We start from the raw sequence: 23755 nt of genomic DNA on the forward strand, positions 1-23755 counted from the left end.
CTGATGTCCTTATGTTCGCTTCTTTGCCACGTATTCCTCTTCCTGTGTCTACCGGATGTGTTGATCTGCTGCTAAAGCTCCTGCTAGTGGCTGTGAGTCTAATGTGACCTGTTGATGTAGCACCGCTGCATGTGAATCTGCACCAGAGGCAAAGCTGTCGGAACAATGTTCTTTAAAAGGCTTAAATACTGGATCAGAGGCCGATTGGTTTGAATACTGAGCTCAGAAACTACTTAAAAGAGCTCTACATTTTAAGGAGATATGCTTATTGGGTATGTTGCTTAGAGTTGGCTAGATAAGATTATTGATACCACTCCACCATTGTGGAAGATTGGTGAGGGCTATCTTTTTAGTTCAAATTGAAAAATAAAGGAGGAAATGTTGATGTAAAAACATATGCTAAACATCTGTTCATCCGCTTTAGACATATCAGTGAATCAAGTCTAGAAAACAGTCTTGTCTGCAAATGTGAGGACATATTTTTAAGTGTTACATGATTATGGGGTAAAAACCTACCTGTGGACCTAAAACCGTTTGAAAGGTCTCCTTACATTCAGATGACATTGAGCTGGAAAATCTTGTACGTATGAAGTCAGTTAGCGTAGCACAACTACTTGAAATGTTGATGGGTCAGCTAGCCTGGCTCTGTTAACACAGAATACCATCACAGAAACCAAAAGGTTCAGAAAGTAAATGTCTTGAAGAAAAATAGTGAACATAAGGTAGTATTTATAGGGGTGGGGAATGTCATCAATAAAATAAAATTGTATAAGCTGACAAACTTATGTGACTATGTCTCGACTTGAACTATTTTTAAGCTTGAGTGACAACGAGTGTTATCAATTATCTCTTAAAAACCAACTCTTGGCAACTAAGCGGGTAAACCGATTCTCCAAATCTCAAACTATTCCTCTCACATTGCTGTGTACCGGTTCGGCTGGCGTGATGAGTTCAGACAGCTCTGTTTGTTGGTTTTGTTGTGTGATGCTATTTGAAGGAGGTTTATCTCCTCTTCTGTAAATGCAATGGGATTGTGGCAGACTAGGATGTCCCAAAGGACAAGCCCTCTCTTTCAGGGAATATAACTCATGTCTCCCTTCGATGTGTGCCCCCTCTTTAAGGTTTTTTTTTTCTACAAGCGTTTTTCTCTGACCTAACTTAGTACATTTGGCATGACTAATGAAGATGCCAATATGTTAAATGTTCTAGCAGAAGCCAAAAATGGAGATGTGTCAGTACAATCTGGTTTAGCTTGAGAAATCAGCCTCCTTTTGTTGTTGATGATGACGCTATTCTCCTTAGGATCACGCTATGACATGCCAGACCATACAATGTAAATTAAAAACGTTTTCCAATTCCTTGGTTTTACTCAAGGAAGGTGTTAATTAAAGGTCAGGACGATGTGTGTTCTGCTTCTTTTGTAAGAATCAGAGGAAAAAGCTACAACACTGCTACTACTACTACTGCTGCTGCTGCTGCTGTTGGTGTTGGTGTTGTTGTAGGCAAGTGTTGAAGAAAATCCCCTTCATCCGCAGGTCTAAAGCAATCCCTGTTGTGCTGTGGTCTGGTGTGAAGGGACCGACAGATACGATGTCTGCAGGTCATTTGCTCACCTCTCCTCTGTTACCTTCCTGTGAAACAGCCGAGAGCTTCAGACTGCACAACAAGCTCCTCCAGGAGAGCTCATGATGTTTCCACCACTGGTCTCACTCTTCACTCAGCAAACTGTTAACAATATACCTGGTTGTCATTATTGTTTGCGATATAATAAAAGAAGAAAATCTGTACGTGTTGAATGCTTATTCTTACTTATTAAACTGAAGGTGGAGTGTATTTTAAACAGCTCTATATTACTGAAAAGAAGTTCAGTTAAATACTTTTGTTTTCACACCCCACTTGAAGTGGGGTCAATATATAATTCAACTTTGAAAGAAGGATTCATTGTATGGTATTTTACCCAAAACTAGATGGCTCAAAAGATACTTACAGTCAACATTTATCTTTAAAATGGTCATGTTAAACCAAGTTACAATCAAAGCTAAATATCTGAAAAAAACGTAAGAAAAAATAAACAATGGGCCAATCATTTTTAACTACTCTATTTCATGTATATATTCAACAAACTCAGAGTTTTTATGAGTTTGAAGGTATAGTAAGTATTTTTTATGAAGTAACGTAAATAAAGAATTCCAAGTTAATCAGGAACTGGTGGTGGCGAAGTCCATAGGGGCTTGGCCTGGGAACTGGAAGGTCACCAGGGCGCCGTACATAATGGCAGCCCACTGCTCCTAACACTAGGATGGGTCAAATGCAGAGACCGCATTTCGTTGTCCTAGTACTTGTACTCTGTGCAATGACAATAAAGTTGAATCTTCATCAACTTCATTAATTGTCCCTGTACTATGGTTCACATAAACAGTAAGATCTATAGGAAAATATATTAAAACAATGACAGGATGAACTAAATAAATTAACAAAATACGTGAGGGGTCAATTTTTTAAAAGTTATTGCTAATACTTAGGTTTTATTATAATTTATTTAAATGTATGAAAGTTAAACTAAAATTGAGACTTAATGTGAAGCTGACGTATTATGGCGTCATGACGTACGGAGTTGACGTCGCAAGCATCCCGGAAGAGAGTCACAGAAAGTGAACATCGTTTGGACAACGTGAGTTTCCAGAGCTGTGAGATCTTTTTCTCTACTGTCGTTTAGTCCAACAAAGTCATCAGCAGTGAAAGTCATAACAGGCTCCATCACAACACGGATAGTACCACAATATAAAAGGTAGGCAGGCACACATTCTGGCTCCACTTTAGCTTAAAATATTAGCATGGTGCTTCAAACTAGCTCCGTTAGTTTTTACTTTAAGAGTTGTTTCCCACCTCGAAGTCCAGTCATTAGAGACACGTTTTCATTTGTTTATGTAATACCCTGTTTCAAAGTCAACCTTGACTAAAAAAAACTTCTGTTTTTTCTCTTATCGGTCTGATCTTATATTTACTTTGTGACTGTTGTGGCTGTTTAGTTCACCCTGGCTCATTTCTCTCTTTCCCTGAAATCAGAGCTCTGATCATGGCTTTGAATAAATCCATGCACCCCCGGAACCGGTACAAAGACAAACCTCCGGACTTCGCTTACCTGGCGGCCAAGTACCCAGACTTCCAGCAGCACGTACACACCAGCCTGGCAGGTCGACCTGTGTAAGTACCTGAGACCAGAGGGAGAAGTACTCAGATTCGGTACTGAAGTAAAATGTACTTTTACTGTAAATCCGTCACTGCCTGAGACGGAGGAGTTGGTGGGTTAGTATGTTTAGAAGTCTGCAGTGTCTCTTATTACAGATTATCCCTGACCTCAAATCTCTCAAAATTGTAATCAATTTAATGTATGGTGAAGGTGAACACTGTCACACAGCAGCTCTGTTTGTTCTTATAATGTAAAGTCCCTGTCCATTTACGTTAGGCCGCCTCAAATTTAAATGTGTATACCAAAGCCTACCAACATTTTATTCTACCAAATGTGCGTCAGCATGTTGGATGTGTTTTTATTCACAGACACATTTATTCAAATTAAACTTTTCTTTATTATTATTATTATAGTTTTGGATTCAAATGTTCAACAATACCGTATGGTTGTAATGCTCAGGTACTATGACTATTAGCCATCTTGTGTATTTATTGAAGCAGTGTTTCCACAGCTTTTCACCAGTATGTCAGAGTCAAGCCCTGGGGAACCCATTCAGCAAGGCTCATGCCCCATCTGACTCAGTCTTTACTGCTCATTCAGCTTTCAGTTTGCTGCCCTCTTTTTTCATTAGAAAGATGCTGCTTGTGTTTCACTTTGCACTGAAACCAGAACCTTGTGAAACCAGAATTGTGTGTGCGTGCGTGCGTGTGTGCAAGCGTGTGTGTGTGTATGTGTGTGTGCGTGTAAGTGTAAGCGTTCCCTGCCCAGCCAGATGTGATGAGGTTAGAAAGTCCAGGCAGGATGAAAAAGGAAGAAAATATCTTGTGGGATTAGATAGCTGCGTCTGTGGGAAACCAACAGGAAGTAAACCTGGTCTGGGTGGATGTAAAATCACAGGCGATAGCTGAGGCCAGAGGCAATATGATAATGTGTTGTCAGTACGTCTGTTGGTCCGCGATTTCTCCAGAACGCCTGGAGGGAGGATGAACTGATTTAGATTTTGATGGTCAAGAGTCAAAGGTCAATATGACCTCACATCCACTCTATTCTGGTGAATACCTCGAGGGACTTTCTTTACATTTGGAAAAAAATGACCTCTTGGAATTGAGGATGAACTGATTAGAATTTAGTGTTCAAATGTCAAAGTCGTGAAATATATCTTTGGCCGTTACTCAAGTAAACATGCCATTATTATGACAATTTGGCAGAGGCATAGTACCGTGAGGTGGTAATTGTAGTTCATTTTGTAAATATGTCCAACAGTTAATTGACATCTTTCTTTGCATGTTTTCTCAGGTGATACTAGCCATTTTTGATTGTGTTTAGCGCTCGAAGCACAGTTGTAAGTAAATAATGCCTGCTGCATTAAGTCCAGGTGTGTTTCCAGCCGTTGTGCTTGTTCACCTGCTTACTGTCACATTGTTAATATAATTGTTTACACCTTAGCTTTACCTGCTGTGGCAAAATGGGGTCTGCAGTTTATTACAATAACAAGTCATCAGTTTTCTTCAATTATCAGAGCTGAATTTAAAGAAGCAAATGAATGAATCACATACCCTTATGCAGAAATATACTTTGTCATCAGTTATATTTAAAGAGTTAAATAGAGATTTATTCAGGCTGGATTAATTTCTCCAGGGGAAGGGATGCAAACATTCCCAGCATTGGTCAGTGAATTTAATCCCATCCAGAGCACATATATGAATACGTTAATTAACACCTTCACCCCAATAGTAATTGCAGCTGAAATTACAAATGATTATTTTATCAAACGTGGTGATGCTCTTGTATTTTAAAATCCTGTCCAGTGAGACATTAATCTCAGTGAGGCATACTTGTATTTAAAGTACATCTCTGAGGTTATTGCACATGTGGGGTGTTTGTCCATTTCATTTATTTTTAAATCAAGTAAGTTAGAAATGGATAATAAAATGTAGGAAAAAACAAAACTTTTAGTATCAGTACTCGAATCAAACGGTACGATAACACCAGTGTTAATCGCAATTATTTGGGCAAAAACACAACAAAATAGCTTATACGGTTTAACTTGGTGAAGCTCTTTGTTTTGAGCGAGACATGTCAGCTTGTCATTTTATAAATCTGTTTTTATTTATTTTGTAATTCTTCTCAATTGAAACAAATGTCTGTGAAAACAAAGCAAACTGTTAATGAATGTAGGCGCTGACAGTTATTGTCTGCTGCTCATCTGTCGGACTCTCCTCCCTTTCAGTTTTTGTTTTATGAAACAGGTACCGCGTCTGCTCAGTGAGGAAATCACTTGTTATGGACTTTGTTATGCAGATGAATGTCGACATGATGTCACAGCAGCAAGTCTGAACATCTGTGTGTAAATGTGAACATGTTGGTGTGGGCCGATCCTTTGTGGTCGAGAGGAGGACAGTCAATCAACTTATGGCGGGCCGAGCATGTGCATGTGTGGGCACGCTGTAAACTCCACTGCATGTCTGTCTGTGACAGGTGTTAATTATCAGTCTGTCAGTCTGTTTGTCTGTTTGTTACGGACACATGACAAACAATGGGCTCTGTAAGAGCATAAAGGCAATTAGAAAGGAGTTAGGTGTGTCATTTCTTGACCAAAACATGTGCAATGAGAAAGAAATATTGCTTTAGTACAAGTACCTTGGTAGGTTGTTTGACCTACTATTAATTAGCAGTGGTCCATTTTCTCTTTTATATTAAAAATCTTTGGAGTCATTTTTTTTGGACTCACATCCATGCTAGCATCTCCGTAAATGCTAACCTGCTGATTAGCTCAGCAGGTTAGCATTTCAGCCCAATCGCTGACTTTTCCCACCAAACATTTTCAGACAATGTCATCCCCTCTATCCCCCTTCATTTTAACTCTGCATCGCCAATAAAACCACTCTCTGGCACAGAAATAATAATAATAATATCCAGATTTTCAAAGATCCTAAAGAAAACCATCCCCTGACTGTATTATACAAAACTAAACAATCATGTTTAGATGAGTGAGGCGTCATCAGCAAGCTCACCTTGCTGTTTAGCTCTTAACATTTACAGCTAAGGCTCGTGGGAATATTATTAGTTTTGCAGGTAGTTATTCATAACTAGAGTTTTTGACTTATTCAAATGATGTTATTGGTGGCACTAGATTTAAAATCAGTTGATCAGCAATGTTAGTACGCCGACATCCCTGCCGCCATGCAGATACCATCACTTGAAAAATGGTTTTTGGCAGTCCGTCAGATGCACATTTTGGCCAGCACCTGAAAATAAGTGTTGTATTCGTTTTTAACACATTTTCAGTACATTGCACGATAATCAGGCACGAGTCAGTTGCCAATTTGTATCTCCCTTCTTCTGGTACCAGCTCCGGTTAGCCGTCTGCTGAAATTTTCTTCCACATCAGCATGTCATTCCATCAGTGGAGGGATTAGTGTGGTTTTGTATTCTCCAATGAATTCATCTTCTGGATTTTTAAGTATTTAAGCGGTGAGTTGGGGATGAGAGTAATCTTGGGGAGACACTCACTCAATCCTCGGGGAGATATGTCTCCCCTAATTTAGGGATCGTCAGTGGGGCGGTCTGATAGCAGTCGGCTCAGACCAGTGGCAGCAGAAGAGGAAATATGGGGGCGGTAATTGGATTTGAAGTTAGGAAGTGATCAAATACAAATAGCTGTGGTTGTTGGTTTTAGTTTTTGGGGAGTGAAAAAGGGGGACTCAGATCAAGCAGTTAGAGAGGCGGGGGGATTAGGATGCATGAATGGGTATTAAAAATGCAACAGCCTGGGTGACATTTAATTTGGTAGGCATATTTTTATGGGCTGAGACGATCATCTGTGGGTGGATTTCCCCTTCCATTAATATTAAAGTGTTAATTTTCACACCAGATTTGTGTTCAGAGATATATTATTAATCATGTGCTTGGCAATAAAGGATAATGGATGAATAATTATGACCTCTTATGCCTCATTTTAAAATTGATAAATGTTGGCCCCGGCCGTGGCGCAACTGGCTGGGGCACCTGCACCGTATGCCGGCGACCCGGGTTCGATTCCCGACCCGTGGTCCTTTCCGGATCCCACCCCGACTCTCTCTCCCACTTTCCTGTCACTCTCCACTGTTTGGGGCGACAGTGGCTTGGGGACCGAAAGGTCGCCAGTTCACGTCCCGATCGGACCAAAAAAAATATGGAGTGAGCTGGTAGCTGGAGAGGTGCCAGTTCTCCTCCGAGGTGCCCTTGAGCAAGGCACCTAACCTCTATCTGCTCCCTTGGCTCTCTGCTCTGCCACCTCTCCTCTGCATGTGGTTGTGTGTGCATGTATTTCCTCTGTGTGTTTAATGTGTGTCAACACAACAGAGTAGAGAAAAGCAATTTCCCTGTAAGGGATTAATAAAGTATGTCTTCTTCTTCTGTCCTATCCGATTAAAGGCAAACCCCCCCCCCCCCCCCCCCAAAAAAATTTTTTATAAATGTTACCCAACAATAATCTGCAGCACTGAAAAGAGAGAGTTATAACCAGGCAGATATGTTTTAATATCTGATGGGAGGGATAGTCTGATTAGTTTTAACTGAATGTTGTGTTTTCAGTGATGCACTCATTCCTGCTCTTGTGAGGGTAAAAAAAAAAAACCTTAACATGAGAGAAGAAGTTGCTGCTAATCAGCACAAAATGTTTCCTAGCACACTCAGAGTGAAGTAGATGTACCTGAAGGTCACCTCTCTGTGGACACAGATTGAAACAGTGCGTGTTACAGTGTGTGTGTGCTTTTATGCTGATCATGTAGCGTGGAGGTGAGAGCGAGCTGTTTGTCTCAGCAATAGCTCCCCTCCGGTCTTATGATATCATCCTCTTCATCCCTCTGAAAAAGGTCTTCCTCTCAATCGGTTCACGTAAGCTGGAGACGAGTTTTGCGCTATTACTGAATCCTGATTTTGTTTAACCCTCCCTTACACACATCTTATCAAAACTGTAGTACATATTCAGTCTTATCAGAACTTCCCCATCCAGGTTTGTCCCACACGGTGTCCCGTCGGCCACGTTTGTGACGTAGGCACGCAGCGCTGCACCTACATCACAGGCGTGAATGGCGGGCACACTCACGCTCTGTCTGGCATCAGCCATTGCTCCAGCGTGGCCGGATTTGCGTTCTCCCCTCATCTGTTCAGTAGGTGGGGTTGCCATGGAGACGTGGCTTCACAGTGCTGCTGATGGAAGTGATCGGCCTGCATTGCAAACACACACCATAGCACACACTCATTCACTCACTCACTCATCGGGGGCTAAAAATAGAGGGCTGGCCTGAGCAGACTCGCTCTCTGAATATTGATCCTTATCTAATGATGCCTCAGAGGAGAAATAGAACAGGGCAGAATATCTGAGAGACGCCAGATTTCAGTTTGGGAAAGAGCGAGTGGGGAGCTAATGAGGGAGAGTTGATACATCAGCATGATTTCCCCTCATCTCTGGCCATTTTTTAAAAGTGCAAATTTCTTCCGTGGTTCTTCTTTTGAAGACGTGTGGTGCATCCTTAGAGCAGAGCCAGGTGTTTCCTCCTGGAGGTCACACTCCTCCAGCCGCTGATTAAACCGGACCATTAACTAATATGTTCATTAGTGAAGAGACACAGGGTAAGATTGATGTTAGACTCTACAGGTAAATCGCTTCTCATTTATATCCGTCTCACACCTGGAGGGTGGATTGGCTGTGTTATCGCTCCTGAATGAAGAGGCACAGTTCAGTCCTCTCAGCAACGAGGGAGTTCCTCCTCTGTTTCTCCAACCAGTGTGTTGCTGCATTCGAATTAATTTGGGCAGGTTGATGGCAAGTCAGTTAACAACAGCAGGAGAGTAAAATTAGGTGAGACCGGCAGAGAATATTGGCAACAGTATTGGTATTGCTGTCCAAAGTTCAAAGGAGCCCTTTCCTGTAGTGTGTTGTATACGTTTTTGTGCAGTGAGTGGTATTCAAAGCTTATATTCCCAAAGTCCCCTTCAGAGGGAGTTTCTCATACAGCATAGGCAGTATGAGAAAAATGAAGCACTTTTTGAACATTAAAGCATGTAAACATGTCACAGTAGAGGTACAACATTTAAATATGTACCTGAAAGTTAGCATAAGATGTCTTTATAACATATGCTTCTTTTGGGGTTCCTGTGACAGTATCCTTTCACCTTTTAATTAAAACAGGTGCAGTTTTTTGGTACAGTCTTTTTCTGTCTCACAGGTACCTGAAGCAACAGAGGACGGCAATCAGTCCATACACTTTTTCAAGTGTTATTGTTGCAGGCATACTGGTCATTAAATTGGCATAGCAAGAAAGCAGAAAAATCTAAATTGGGATGCACTTCTGTGTGTTGTGAAGTATCACCAAAGAGGTACTGAGATATTGAGAGCATAACATTTTGGCTCTTTGTGTAATTGATTTGTGAAAAGAAAGACAAACAAAAACAGAGGTTGGCTTTTTCTTTAGATCTGAGTTATATTTCCATTTCTACCAGCAGTATATGTTTCTTTTTCCCACTCACACCAAACTGGTGAGGTGCCAGACGCTGCCTTCACCAGGATGTGTCTAATTACATCTGCCAAGGTGTGAACGCGCTCAGCGAAGCTTTAATTATACCTATCTCGCCCACTCGTTCTGTCTGCCGCACTCGTGCACGCCTGTGTGACAGCTGAAATCATTAAGCATGTCGAGAGGAAACGAGTGGGACTGAGAACTGGGAGTAAGAAGTGTGAGGCCTCAGCAGTGTGAGAAATGTGAGTTTCATTGTCATTAGCAAGAGATTGTGGACGGCTGCTTATCTCCCTATTGTCCTTCATCTGCCTGCAGTGTGTATTTGTGTGTGTGTGTGCAATGTAAGTAATGGGGTTCAGTGCAGAGAGCTGCAGCAGGCTGGAGGGGCGCAGGGTTAATGAAGTGCAGTATTAAGAGCAGATTGGTAAATTACTGTCAGGCCTCTCATTGAAAAAACAAGAGGATCAGCAATCCAATAAATTAAATCATCCTTAAAGGGGAAATCGGATTCATACCACATGGGTTTTATTCGTGTTGCCTTGGTCACTGTTCTTTCAGTAAAAATAACCTTCAGGTTAATTTAAACAAGAAAACAAGGTGATCAGGTTATTTATTATTACCAAACCGGTCTTTTTTTGACCAAAACAGTATCCAATATCCAGGGTTGGAAATTGTTTCAAGCACTTTTCTCTATGTACCACCTTGCTCTGAGAAATATAAACATGGCATTTTTATTTATTTATTTGAAGGACCAAAAACCCTATCTTCGAATTGGCTGAGAAGCTGGAGGTGTGCAGCCTGTCACCTGTAACTTCTCGCTAGCTGCTCCTGACTTTTTCACGACTTACTGCATTATTTAAAACTGATCTCTGTCAAAAATGCCGTAAATTACCTCCCTGACACACCCATTGCATTTCCTCTGAGTATTTCAATGTCAACTTGTGTTTTGCCACATATAAGCCTTTATGCTGTAGAAAGTGTTCAGTTGCATTTGCAGTAATTGAAGTAAGCATTTTGGTAATATTGCTACAGACACCCAGTGGAAAATACACCCAATATGTAAATATTGAAAAATAACAGACATTTATTGTTTGGACTAGAAATGTGAACTATACTGACTAGTAGTAGGCAAGTTGTTGAAACGATCTTTTCTTTTTTGAGTGAATACAATGCTATCATGAAAAATAAATTAAGGGCTGAAACACAAAAGAAAGAAATATCCATTTGGTCAGGAAATGTTATGTTTCCTCTGTGTTACTGTGGGATTTAAATGCTCAGCCATGTTTCTCCTCTAGCGTGAATTTCAAAGAGCCGGAGGCGGTGCGAGCACTGACCTGCACCCTGCTGAAGGAGGACTTTGGTTTGACCATCGAGATTCCTCTGGAGCGCCTCATCCCCACCGTCCCCCTCCGCCTCAACTACATCCACTGGGTGGAGGACCTCATCGACGGCCAGAAGCAACCGCGCAGAGGCATCGACATCGGTACGGCACAACTCTGTGTCATTTTATTCACATCTTTCAAAGTCTACTTAAACCAACTTACAATATATTTTTCCAATTACCAAACCTACTAGCAAGTGTGCATAACTTTAATATAGGAGAATGCATTTTATTATACATTCAACATGAATTACGTTAACAGCACAAGACAAGAGGTACTGAAGAAAGTGAGGTTGCTCAGCTGTTGGGAGCAAAAAAATGCGAAAAACAACATGTTGAGACTTCCCGATAATTAGCTATGAGACCCCTGCTCTTGTTTATTCTGGATTTGGCTGACAGCAGCTCAGAGCGGCACACAAAATGTCAGTTGGTGCCTCCAGCTGGTTCACATGAGCCCACTGTTTCCAGTGTTCCCAGCACTAAGCAGCTAAAATCCCAATTCGCATGTCACAGCCTGTTTGCCGTTCTGTCTGTCAGAGAAAGAGCGGTCTGTCGCTGTGTGTGTGTGTCTCTGTGTATGTGTGTGTGTGCTCTTAAGGACCTCTGGGCACTGATTGGTGACCCTGAATCTTTCTGTAAGCAGATTGAAGCTGTCTGCTCTCTGATGGATCACCACTGGGCGTTTCCTTTACTAACTGGTGCCACTTTTATCTGAGCCTGCGCTGCCTCATGCAGCTGTGCCCTCTGGTGTCGTCTGTGGATGATTTAATAACAGCTGCTGGAACTGACTTTAATTGTCCATTATATTCCCTTTACCTTTTACTTTAAACAACTTATTTCCATATTGTTCAATGAAACTCATAACCATTTATCATCTTGATGAAGTCACACATCCTTAAGCTGCCAAAACAAGTGTGTGTGTGTGTGTGTGTGTGTGTGTGTGTGTGTGTGTGTGTGTGTGTGTGTGTGTGTGTGTGTGTGTCGTGTGTCGTGTGTGTCGTGTGTCCGTCCCCTCAGGCACTGGGGCGTCCTGTATCTACCCCTTACTGGGAGCCACCATGAACGGCTGGTACTTTCTGGCCACAGAGGTGGACGACATCTGCTTTGACTACGCTACGAAAAACGTGGAGCAGAACAGCCTGTCTGACCTCATTAAAGGTAAATGTGGTTCACTCATCCTGAAAAACGGTGCATCTTCAACTGAAGTAACACTTTATGGGATAATGTTAAATGCGAAAATGAAGAGTAACATAATAACAAGCAAAAAATAAAGAGTTATGTCAGCAATATCTATCTTAATGCTAACATTAGCCACCAAACACTACTGGTTACGACCAACCAAGGAACGCTTTGCAGCTGTCATATTTCATGACAATTTATAGACAGTGTCTTAGTGTATCTTTGTTTTGCAAAGTATTAAATCCCACAGTGTGTCTTTGTGCAATCAAAGGCCATAGTTTTAGACCCACAACCAAATATTAACCTTGTTCTATCAGCCAAAATTGTTGTGAAAAGGCCGAAAATTTGACCGTTTAGAGGCCATTATACTTTATTTGTTTTTCCAAACTGCTGTTATGATTAGCTAAAATATTACATGTTACTAACTTACCTCATCTGTGTTCACCCTTTCCTAGTTGTCAAAGTCCCTCAGAAGACTTTACTGATGGACGCCTTGAAAGAAGAGACAGAAATAGTGTACGACTTCTGCATGTGCAACCCTCCTTTTTTCGCCAATCAGCTTGAAGCAAAGGTGAGTTTACCCTACCTACAACATGGCTTAAACTGCTCTTGCAGCCCAATACCCAGGGACATTAACAACTACTGACTCAAAGATGGCTTTAGCTGGCAGTGGCATGATATTGGAAAAGCTGCTCATGACAGTAAACACTGCTCTGTGTTTGTTTACATGATGGTAACAGTCTTCTAATAGGATTTTATGTTAATCTCTGTCTTACTTGGTGCCCTCTCCAGGGGGTAAACTCCAGGAACTCACGGCGACCTCCTCCAAGTTCAGTGAACACAGGCGGGGTGACGGAGATCATGGCGGAGGGCGGGGAACTGGAGTTTGTCAAAAGGATCATTCATGACAGCCTGCAGCTAAAGAAACGCTTGCGGTGAGACAAAGAGTCGGACTATGACCTGCACAATCAGCGCTGAGACAGACCGGAGTTGCAGGTGTAATTTTTTGGTGTTAAAAAGAAAATAAATTCAAACCAGATTCATTGATCTGAATCACACCGAGAGACTGCAAGTATTCAGGGTTCCACATATCTGAAGAGGCAGATGGATGAACATGAGCACTGCAATTTGGTTCTCTTTGAAGAGCTTTGAGGGGTTTAAATGGCTGCTGAGAGCCCCAGTGAAGGGGAGACTCTTAAGAGGTGAAATGTGCAGATGGGTCTCTGCACATTAATGGAGACGTCACCCACACTTGTTTTAATGATTCTGGCACAAGCCTCCCCCTGTACTGTATCCGGGAGCCAACAGGGAACAGCTGTGTTTGGGTGGAAGAGTCTCCAGCGCCCGTCACTCTACCCTCTTCTGTAACCAGGGCTGTCACCGGGGCAGCAGAGTGAGACATGGATAGAGGGAGCTGCGGAGTGGGGCTATTAAAACTGATTAGACATGCCTCACCTGCTTTGCTTCCTACAGGGGAGTACTGCAAGTGTGTGTGTGTGTGTGTGTGTTTGCGAAATGTGTCATTGGAAACCTGAGCGGCCCTGAGAGGGAGCGCTCTTAATGGTTGCCTGCTGCTCTGCGTTAAAGTCATGTACTGAAGACAGAAAGTGGAACCTGCCATATTTAACATCTCTGCGGCTCGGGTCGAACCAACCGGAGCAGTCTGTCACTCCCATATGCATGCTGGGACACCAGAGCCACCCGGTGTCCATGGAAACACTCCCAGCTCTACCGATAGGTCCTCTGAGACGCTCTGTGTCACCCCGCCCTGATCTTCCCTCCCTCTTTTTTCCACTGTAATTACTGTCAGTTTGGGCCAAGCCACCTTAATTCCCAGTCTGAGACACTCTTCCAAAAACCCTGGTTAGAAATGAGGTAATACTCCTCATTTATCATGCCATTGATATGAAAATGACCATCTGTGCAAATAAGATTGTAATCATGCATGCTTCAACATGTGAATGGAGAACATGGATGCCGATGCAGCTGCACACTTTGGAGGAGGGATGCCGGGGCTGTTCTAGGTGTTTCCTCCCCCCCGCCCCCACCCCCCTACTGTGTCGAAAATTGGGGAACATCTGTGAATATTAGAGCTGTTCAATATTTCATTGTGTCAACCCAGGCTGACATGTTGCCCTCCCCCTCCCCTTTACCCCCTCTGGGGCATGTTCATAACCACCCTAAACTGAATACAAATCACCACCCTTTCTCTCCATCAGTCGCGGAAACTGTATTTTCATCTGCAGTCGTTGGGTGAGACTGTAGCTTTGTGAACTAAGGAATAAATATAGGACTGTTAAGGAATATGGCTGATAACAAGGCCTGAACAGACTGAAACTGACACATGGCTTGAAAGATTAGTGTGAAATGGTCGCTAATTATTTAATCAATTATTTAATCAACTAATTCTTGAAAAAAAAAACATTTACCACAAAACCATGCAGAGAAGGCTTTAGTATATTAATTTAGAGTATATTCTCAGTCTCCCGACAACCAATTTTTTATTTCAGATGAATATATGAAACAGAATGTCAGCTCATCGAAATGTTGACAGCTGGATGTCAGAGGACACGTATGGATATAATTTAGCTTTACATATTTATTCATCATACCTAAAGTGAGATTTATGTTTTTTTTCTCTAAGCTGTGGCGATTAAATAAACCCCAGATAATTAGGTTTGAATACAACCTAATGAAACCTAACAAACCCTGACATGGTTTGTGTTTCCTTTCAGTCTGACTTCCTGATGTATTTATCGCTCCTCCATCTCCCGGGTGGACTCTACTGCTTATTGATCAGACCAGCCGTCCTCTTTATTGCTCAGCAGAGATTATTGATCAGGCTTCCACCGAGGGACGACTTCAAATGAGCTTTTTCTCGACTGTGGCCCGTACACACACATACGGATATTTTTCCCGTCTCATGTTTACTTTTTGCGTTTGTGTTGCTCCCTAAAGCTCGCCTCGGCTCGTTTGATCTCTGCTTGGTAGTTCATGCCCGCTAACTCGGCGACATACAGCTGGTTAATGTGGATTCTTCTTTCTGCAGGTGGTACAGCTGCATGTTGGGGAAGAAATGTAGCTTGGCACCTTTGAAAGAAGAGCTGAGGAAACAAGGGGTGAGTATCAACGCACAAATAAATCTACATCCTGTGAAATCAATGCTCATGCAGGAAGGGGCCCCTTCTGTGCTGGTTTGATAATGGCTCGTTAAAACAATCTTTGCCTTCCCTCTCAAACCACAACACTCTTCTGGGACTTTGCATTGACGTTAGAACAAGACAGTCATCACCGTCAGAGCAACAGCAATCCAGATAAATAAAACCCATCAGCTCTTTCCAATATACTCAGTCAGCACGGTCACAAATGAACCATGAAGGAGCTGATTTCTAAGCTCTGCATGACTGAATCACACGGCTCACATGACTCCTCACTGCTGCAGGCCGCGGATCCTGTGCCAGTCACTCCCCTCACATGCAAAAAAAAAAAAAAAAAAGCTCCACCTGCCATCCCTCAAAGCTCCTCGAATGGTTCTCATCAGAGAGAGTGCAGCGCTGGCTGACGTCCAGAGAGAAGACTGACTCTTTTTTTAAGGTGTGTGTAAACAGAAACCCGGCCTAGTTAATATGCTAATGCTTTTATCACCCATTACTCGTCTTCTCTCCAGTGTCTCCACATCTATCTTGGTGTTTTTTAATTTAGCAAATGCGAATGTCTCAAATACAGAGCTATTTGACCTCTGACCTTTATCACAGCGACCTTCCTCCTTGTATCTACTGATTCAGTCCTGAGAGACAGCTAAAATGCTCTGTCAGCAGAAGGGTTTTCACACCACAAGAGTGAGTGTTTTTCCCATCATGGGTCTTTATTTTCTAACCCACTATTAGAGAAGTGGAGCTCATCAAACCGTAGTTCACGGCAGGAAGAAATGCATTTAAGGAGTGAAGAGTCAGAGTCACAATCTCTGTCTGCCCAAAATCATCTGGTTATGTAAAAAAATGTATCATCATAAACTGTATTTATCATAATCTCAAAATTCAACCAAATTATTGTCCTTTGCTGTTTTATAAATGTAATAAATTTGATATTATGTATCATTTCATAATATGGGTATTCATTTAATCTATTTGTTAATCAGTGTTTGTTTATAAGAAGCAGCACTTTAATTTTCACTGATAGAGGCATCCGTATTTCCTCCAATTACATTTTTCATGCCACTAGAACAACTTGATTTTCAAATTCACTTTTATTTTATTTTTTAATATGTTTTGGGGGCTTTTTGCCTTTAATCGGATAGGACAGTGGAGAGTGACAGGAAAGTGGGAGAGAGAGTCGGGGTGGGATCCGGAAAGGACCACGGGTCTGGAATCGAACCCGGGTCGCCGGCATACGGTGCAGGTGCCCCAGCCAGTTGCGCCACGGCCGGGGCCTCTTTTAGATTTTAAAGAACGGTTGTTGCAAGATATTTACATGGCTTAATAATACATTATTAAATAACTTGGAATACCATGACACAACCAGAAAATAACATAGCTCTATCAGAAGATACATTTTATCAGTTTGTTTGCTCTAATTTTCACAATATTCAATATTTGTCTCACTACATTGCAAACCTGCTAACAGTTGATGAGACTGTTTGTGCATTCTTAACTCATCATCATCTGCATGCAGCTGGAGTTGCAGTGCTAATCATACCGCTGTCTGCTTTTGTTCCCAGGTACCCAAAGTAACACACACAGAGTTCTGCCAGGGCCGGACGATGCGATGGGCGCTGGCCTGGAGCTTCTATGATGATGTGATTGTTCCGGTAAGTCTGAGCAGATTTTATTTTCCTGTGTGCTCTTGAAGGACTCCGGCCTCATTGCAAACTGTATACTTAACAGCTTGTTTTGTGATCATTATGGCTGGGAAATCGAATGATGATAGAACAGCCGAAAATTGCCTCTTATGTCATTTCTTACCACTTTTTGATGGGAAAACCAGAAAATGAGGTGAAGGAAGGATGTTAAGGATAAATCATAGATAGGCATGCTAAGAAAACAGTTGTGCTGCGGGGATCCGACTGTAGTTACACTAGGTTAGAGATGTTTATTAAAGCAACTTTTTAATAAGACAAATAAATTATATTCCTATTTTAAATTTAGTGCATAAATTACTCAATGTTGACCAATGGATGTAAAGAGTCCTGTACATCACACCTCCAAAAAGGGTGTTTACAATTTATCCAGTGCACAATTGAACAGCAATGTCGGATGTTATTGACGGTGAAATTTCATGCCCAGGAAATGCGGTAGGACATTGTGTCCTTCCCGTTGGTAATGTATAGTCCTGTGTCCTATCCTATAGGAGATAAGAAAGGAAATACTTAATCTCCTTTCCTGAGCATTTCGAGAATTCGACTAGCTCTAATCATGGCCGCCTTTTCCGATAACTGTTCTCAGTCAGGAACTTTCCTAAACAAAAAAACACTGTTTGCCAACAACCACAGACAGGACGTATTGTACCATGAACCATTTTCATGTTGGTAATGTTTGAATAATTCTGTGGCTTGAACTGGATATTACCAAAACCCTAAAGCCACCTCCCCAATTCTCCACCACCTCCATCCTCTTGCCCCCCAGCTTCGATCCATTAGGAGCACTTACTCCTTCCTCCTCCTCTCCGGAGATCTTTATGTGATTTTAACATGCTGTATCCAGGCAACAGTTGCCAGGGCAGGACTGTGTGCATTTCATTGTTTTGTCTGGACAGGGAGAGAGCTGGAGATGAATAGAAAGCAGGGGCAGTAAAGTAGCCACAATGGCTAAATCACTAATAATGACGTTGGTGTGACGACAGATGGAAGATAAAAGAAAGTGGAGGTGGTCAGCAGAGGCTCTGTCACGGAGACTATCTTGTTTTCTTCTTCTGGACTCCTCTCTATTTTGGCGTTTCAGCATAAAAGCAGTTAAGCAGAATAATTGGCCTACATTACCTCCTCCTCCTCCTCCTCCTCCTCCTCCTCCTCCTCCACTTTGACGCACATCCACTGTCATTTACACCGGAGGCAACTCGTCATTATCACAGCACAAACCCCTCGTGTGTGTGTGTGTGTGTGTATGACAGACGTTCTGCATGTGTAATTCCTTGCATGGTTCATCACGCTAAACCCTGCATGCGTGTGTTCCTATAGACGGCTGGTATATATGTATGTACATGGGGGTGCTCATTAATGTTACATATAGACTTTAACACATGTGACATGAATGCAGCCGTGACCTACTTCAAGCTCTTATTACCAGGTCAGGCTGCAAACTATTATCACTACAGTGACTTTATATCCATCTTATCTCCATCCCTTTCGTCTGGTTTGTTTAAACTTTATTGAAACACACAGGTTGCAAGTTGCCTTCTACAGGTGTCTTAAAGTGAAGCTCGGGCTGCAAAATGACCGATAAAACCATCTATGGTTTCCAGAGTGACTGTTACATAAAGAATGTCATTTTCAAAACATTTCTTTAGCCATTTAGCCACCTGTTAACCTCTGTTAACAGGTGTTGGCATGTACTACCGCATGTGTGAATACATTTGAGTATGGTCTTTCGTTGCTCCCGAGGGAGCTGTGTGAACTTGGAAGTGCGGGAGTTAGGATCGAAGAGTTGTTTGATATTTTTCACATTTTCAATAAAAGAGTTTGACGTGATTTGATTCAGAGCAGGAAACCTTCATGTTTGGATTACTATTGTTTTACCAGCATAAAAGATTTGAAGGTGTACGTTTTAATTTGTTAATGCTAGACCTCTGTAGCCTGCTAGATGCTACAATAGCCACTACTAGCATAACATACACAATCTTAAACAGTCTGAACTGTCAGTGGTAAATATGTTTTTGTATTTATTTAAACTAGTTCCATGACAGTGAGTATCACAGATCATGGTACAGATAACATATAATACTGTTATATTTAAAAGTAAAAACAATATAAAATAGTCATTGTGTTTTAATGAGGAAGAAGTATGTGGTTCTTCTGCTGCATCAATTGTTGATGTTTCGATTTTCCTATATTGTCCATTGTGAGTTTGACACTATTATAGGAGTTCAATGCTAAATCTATGTAATACTCTTTAATATATATGGGATAATATCAATATCCCATTATAGTTTATATGCTGGTATCTGTCTCTTATTGTATAGCCTTCCCAGTATTTTGTACAAGAAGGCATTACTAGTACTAGCTTTTTGATTTCTTGGTTGTTCAACATTGAATTCTGCTTTTTAAAGGAAGAACAATAGAATATATTCTCATTGCCAAGAGGGAAAGGTGCAGATAATGCTGATCATTTTAATTGGACAAGATGCAGATAAAGAAATCCAGCAGAAACAGACAAAGGGATGGAGAGTGTGGAGAGTGAGATTAGAGCATAAGACTGAGGCAGCCAGGCTTCATCCGAGCCCTCAGGGGTGTTGTTGCTCATACTGGCTGCAGGAAGGTCCAGAGTTCAGGAGTCCAGGCAGGGGGTTGTGGGACTTGACAAAACAGAAATTGGGATTGGGAGACAACTGGTGATCAGAGTATGTTTTACAATGTTTGCCTGAAGGTGTGTGTGTGTGTGTGTGTGTGTGTGTGTGTGTGTGTGTGTGTGTGTGTGTGTGTGTGTGTGTGTGTGTGTGTGTGTGTGTGTGTGTGTGTGTGTGTGTGTGTGTGTGTGTGTGTGTGTGTGTGTGTGTGTGTGTGTGTGTGTGTGTGTGTGTGTGTGTGTGTGTGTGTGTGTGTGTGTGTGTGTGTGTGTGTGTGTGTGTGTGTGTGTGTGTGTGTGTGTGTGTGTGTGTGTGTGTGTGTGTGCCATTATGATGAGATGAGCTCTTATTGGACTTGTAGGCTTTTACTGTGGCTAGTTTTCAGAATTAGGCCAGGCTTTTGTTGAGATGTTATTGTGAGGTCATTTATACATATCATGTGTGTGGGAGAGGGACAGCATGCAGCGAGGTGAGAGTGTGTAAGTGGGATTAATAATGGAGTGAAGGAGCCGAGTCAGTAGAGGATGTCATTCAGTGGAGAGGGGTTCATGTGAAATTGTACAAGTGTGGCTTTCCTGCTCTTTGTCTGTGAGTCTATCCTTGTATCTGTGCCCGCTATCTGGTTGTGTATGTGATTGAGTGTGTGTGTGTTTTCATATACTAATGTATTAGTGAAAGCATCTGTGTCAAGGATGCTGCGTACAAACAGAGAGGTTTGGCTTGATGGATTTTTATTGATTTTCTCTCCTTGTACAAAGAGCTGCAGGGCTTACAGAGCATGGAGGAAAAACGGGAAAGATGTGCCTTTCAGAGAGATAAGAAATGAAAGAAGCTCAAACAGCAAGACAATGCAGAGTTCATTGTCAAGCCAACAATTCATAAATGTGTCCATCTCTTTTAAACATACATCTAAACTGACTGGCATTAGAATAAGTACATCTGTACATGATCAAGATTGAAAAACCCTTAACTGGAAGGGAAGCTATGTCTTTTAAATCAAAACGCTTCAAATGAAGGAAATGTGAATTTATTTCTCTTTATTTCAGAATGTGTGATTCTATTATTCTAGTCCAAAATAAAATGACATGCTGCAAAGTCTTGTGATGCTCAAAATGAGGGAGTATTAAAAAGTTGCCGCTCAGTTGAGTGCAGCAGTGTGAAGGTCACAGTCTGCTCTTTCACCCGGCTGTTTGTAGGTCAGTCGGCCATGCTGTCTGCTCCGTCACAGTGCGGCTGCCGACCCCCCGCTGCCTCCCCACTTTAAATCAGCCTGCAGTGACTCGCAAGTACAGCGTTGAGTTATTTTACTGCAGCAGACATCAAGGGGATGTTCCCCTGCAGAGTGTCTGTTATATTCAGACACGTTTTGATAATAATGACCTCCACCGCCATCACAGCGTGACATGAGGGGATTAGAAATAAGGAATGATGTTTAATTTGTAGCAGGCTCAGGAGTGTGTGGTTTGAGCGCCCTCTAGTGGTGTGTGAGGAAAAATCCATCTTCTGTTTGACCACAGGAACAAATAACAGCTTTAATTATAAGTATCAGCTCATAAGGAGTAATGAGCTCTGTGTTTTACTTAAACAGACAGTTAACAAGGTTCTCTGTCCCTTTTGAGTAAAGACAGTAAATAATTTTAGGAGATATTTAATTTTACAGACACAAAACACTGTGTGGCTGACAGTTTCTTAACCTTCTCCTATCCCTTTTATCTCAGTCTCCTCCCAGTAAGAAGCGTAAACTGGAGAAGGCGAAGAAGCCGCTCTCGTTCACACTCCAGAGGCGGGACTGAAGGAACTGCAGGCCAAAGCCTCGGCTTTATGCGGCGCTGCCGGCGGCCCTGTGGACAGCATCACTGCTCTGCTGGAGAAAACACTCTCTGACCTGCGGGTAAGCTTTAGAGCCGCACCAACACTGAAAAGCTAAACTCTACTAAACTGAACTACAGTTAGAAAAGTTCAACCTAAAGGTTAACTTCTGTATTTTTTTAACCTGGACCACATTTTTACAGGTTTAAGTTAATAAATGATTTCATTGTGATACTTCTTCTTGAGCGAGACTTTTTTTTAGACACACTGACAAACAGCAGATCAAACAAAAGGTTAAAAATCTTGTTTTATTTTTCTATTGGCTCCTTTTCATAATGTTGTGTAACACATAAATGAATGTCCCCATTAATCACTTAGACATAAAACATGGAAAATAGGGTCCATGCTGAAAATATCAAAGCTACCATCCAGTATAAGGTTAGCTTTCACCCTTACTGAAGTTTGAGACATGATGGACTTTGCTATTGCTACCAAATATGCTCTGTAGAGTTGTATATGCTCTTTTAACTCCAGATAATGTTAAACAGATGTATTTTTTCCTTAACCACAACGCCCTTGCTTGCATTTCGCACTTGAATGCTTTTTAGTTATCCAATGAGTGGAGAACAGCAAAGGGGGCTGTAATTACACCCCAAATTTAAATGAGGGTGCAACGGGTTATAGTTAACAATATAATGTTCATTTGGTAACAAAAATGTGGGTTTTTTTAAATACAGGAAACCTGCTGAAAACAGACAATAGACTTAATTTGTATGGCTAGAAAGCATTGTTAGTTAACACCATGGAATAAAGGTTATTTCTCTTTTTTATATATATATTTAGCCTCTTTCAAACTCTCAAACCAGAGCATGTGTACAGACTAACACATTTGGTTTTAATGAGTTTAATTTAGTTTATTTGTACAAGATTCTCTGTGTAATATTAATTTTGTTCAGAGTTCAGCTGATGGGCTCACACTTAAAGCAATTGATCAGTTAAATACATTTGTGTATCTCCATTAAATGTTACCATTACTCAGATTGTCTGTGTGGCTCTGCAGGTGTTACACAAACGAGTCCCATGCAGTAAGCAGGAGCAGAGTCTCCTCCTCACAGCTGTGGAGAACACCTGGATCCACGCACGAGAGAAGAGACGTGAAGGCTCGCGCCAGCTGCGCCAGCTTCCTCGTGCTCCTCACTGCGCTGCAACCAGCTCTCAAACCCCTCTGACCACAGCTGCTCCTGCAACAAAGCCCACATTTCAAAACCAGTGCACTCAGAACAGCCCCCAGGAGGATAGTGCCCAAATCAAAACTGGGTCTGCACAAGAGCCAGAGAGGGTAGGGAATGGCTCCTCTTTAAAGGAAACAAGTCAAGATGTGAAGCAAAATCCTACTGCAGAACAGAAAGACGTCTTTGAAAACGTATCAGGTGAAGGCATGGAGTTGTCTACCTGCTCAGAAGCGGGGCAGGAAGCAGGCCCACAGGAAGCACCGGCCACAACGCAGGAACCGCCCTCCAAGCGACCCAAGAGCCCCGCCGCCCCCGAACACTTCCTGTTTAAATGTCTGCTGAACGTGATGATGGAGGAGTGCGACATGGTGATCGAGATGCACTGGGCCGAGGGTCAGAGTAAAGACCTGATGAACCAACTGTGCACGTACCTGAAGAACACCCTTTTAAGGTGTATTGGGAAGCCGTGAATTAGCAGAATTACTTTTTTTAATTGATTATTGAATTCCTTTGGTTTATTCCGGTATAGCAATCCACATCATTTTATGCTTTTTACTACAGTTTACTTTGTAAGACATACTGTATATTGGTGTGAGCTATAATATGTCTAAACATATGCAATAAATGTGACTTTTTTGTAAACAATGTTTTTTAGTTTTACTTTATAAGAACAAATGATTCCAACTTTCTCCACCCAACCATAACCCTTCCCGATGGCAAAATAGCAAAGTGTTACACTAACAAAACTAAAATAGACATAGATGGATTAAATTAAATATCAATTATTATTTTATGATGCAGTACATTTAAATGGTCAATAGAGGACAGTGTGTTTCTCTCATGATGTTTTCTGTTAATATGAGACCCTTTTAATTCCTTTTTTAGAACTTGTATTTGTGAATGGCTTTGTGGATCCCAATGTGTCTTAACATTAGGCTTTTTTTTAAATGTACACACTGCCTGT

At 41.7% G+C, this 23755-nt stretch overlaps 1 protein-coding gene across 1 annotated transcript; it reads left to right on the forward strand.

The window, feature by feature from the left end:
- Positions 1 to 2631: 2631 nt before the first annotated feature.
- mettl16 (methyltransferase 16, N6-methyladenosine) lies at positions 2632 to 23653 on the forward strand. The gene is given in 11 exon segments (XM_063906211.1): positions 2632 to 2788; positions 3067 to 3204; positions 10989 to 11176; positions 12092 to 12232; positions 12709 to 12824; positions 13046 to 13188; positions 15303 to 15372; positions 16971 to 17060; positions 21469 to 21526; positions 21529 to 21641; positions 22620 to 23653. Coding segments are annotated over 10 exon segments (1689 nt in total). The 5' UTR covers positions 2632 to 2788; positions 3067 to 3076; the 3' UTR covers positions 23262 to 23653.
- Positions 23654 to 23755: the final 102 nt, after the last annotated feature.

Source organism: Eleginops maclovinus, chromosome 18, assembly GCF_036324505.1.
Source record: "Eleginops maclovinus isolate JMC-PN-2008 ecotype Puerto Natales chromosome 18, JC_Emac_rtc_rv5, whole genome shotgun sequence".
Classification (NCBI taxonomy): Eukaryota; Metazoa; Chordata; class Actinopteri; order Perciformes; family Eleginopidae; genus Eleginops; species Eleginops maclovinus.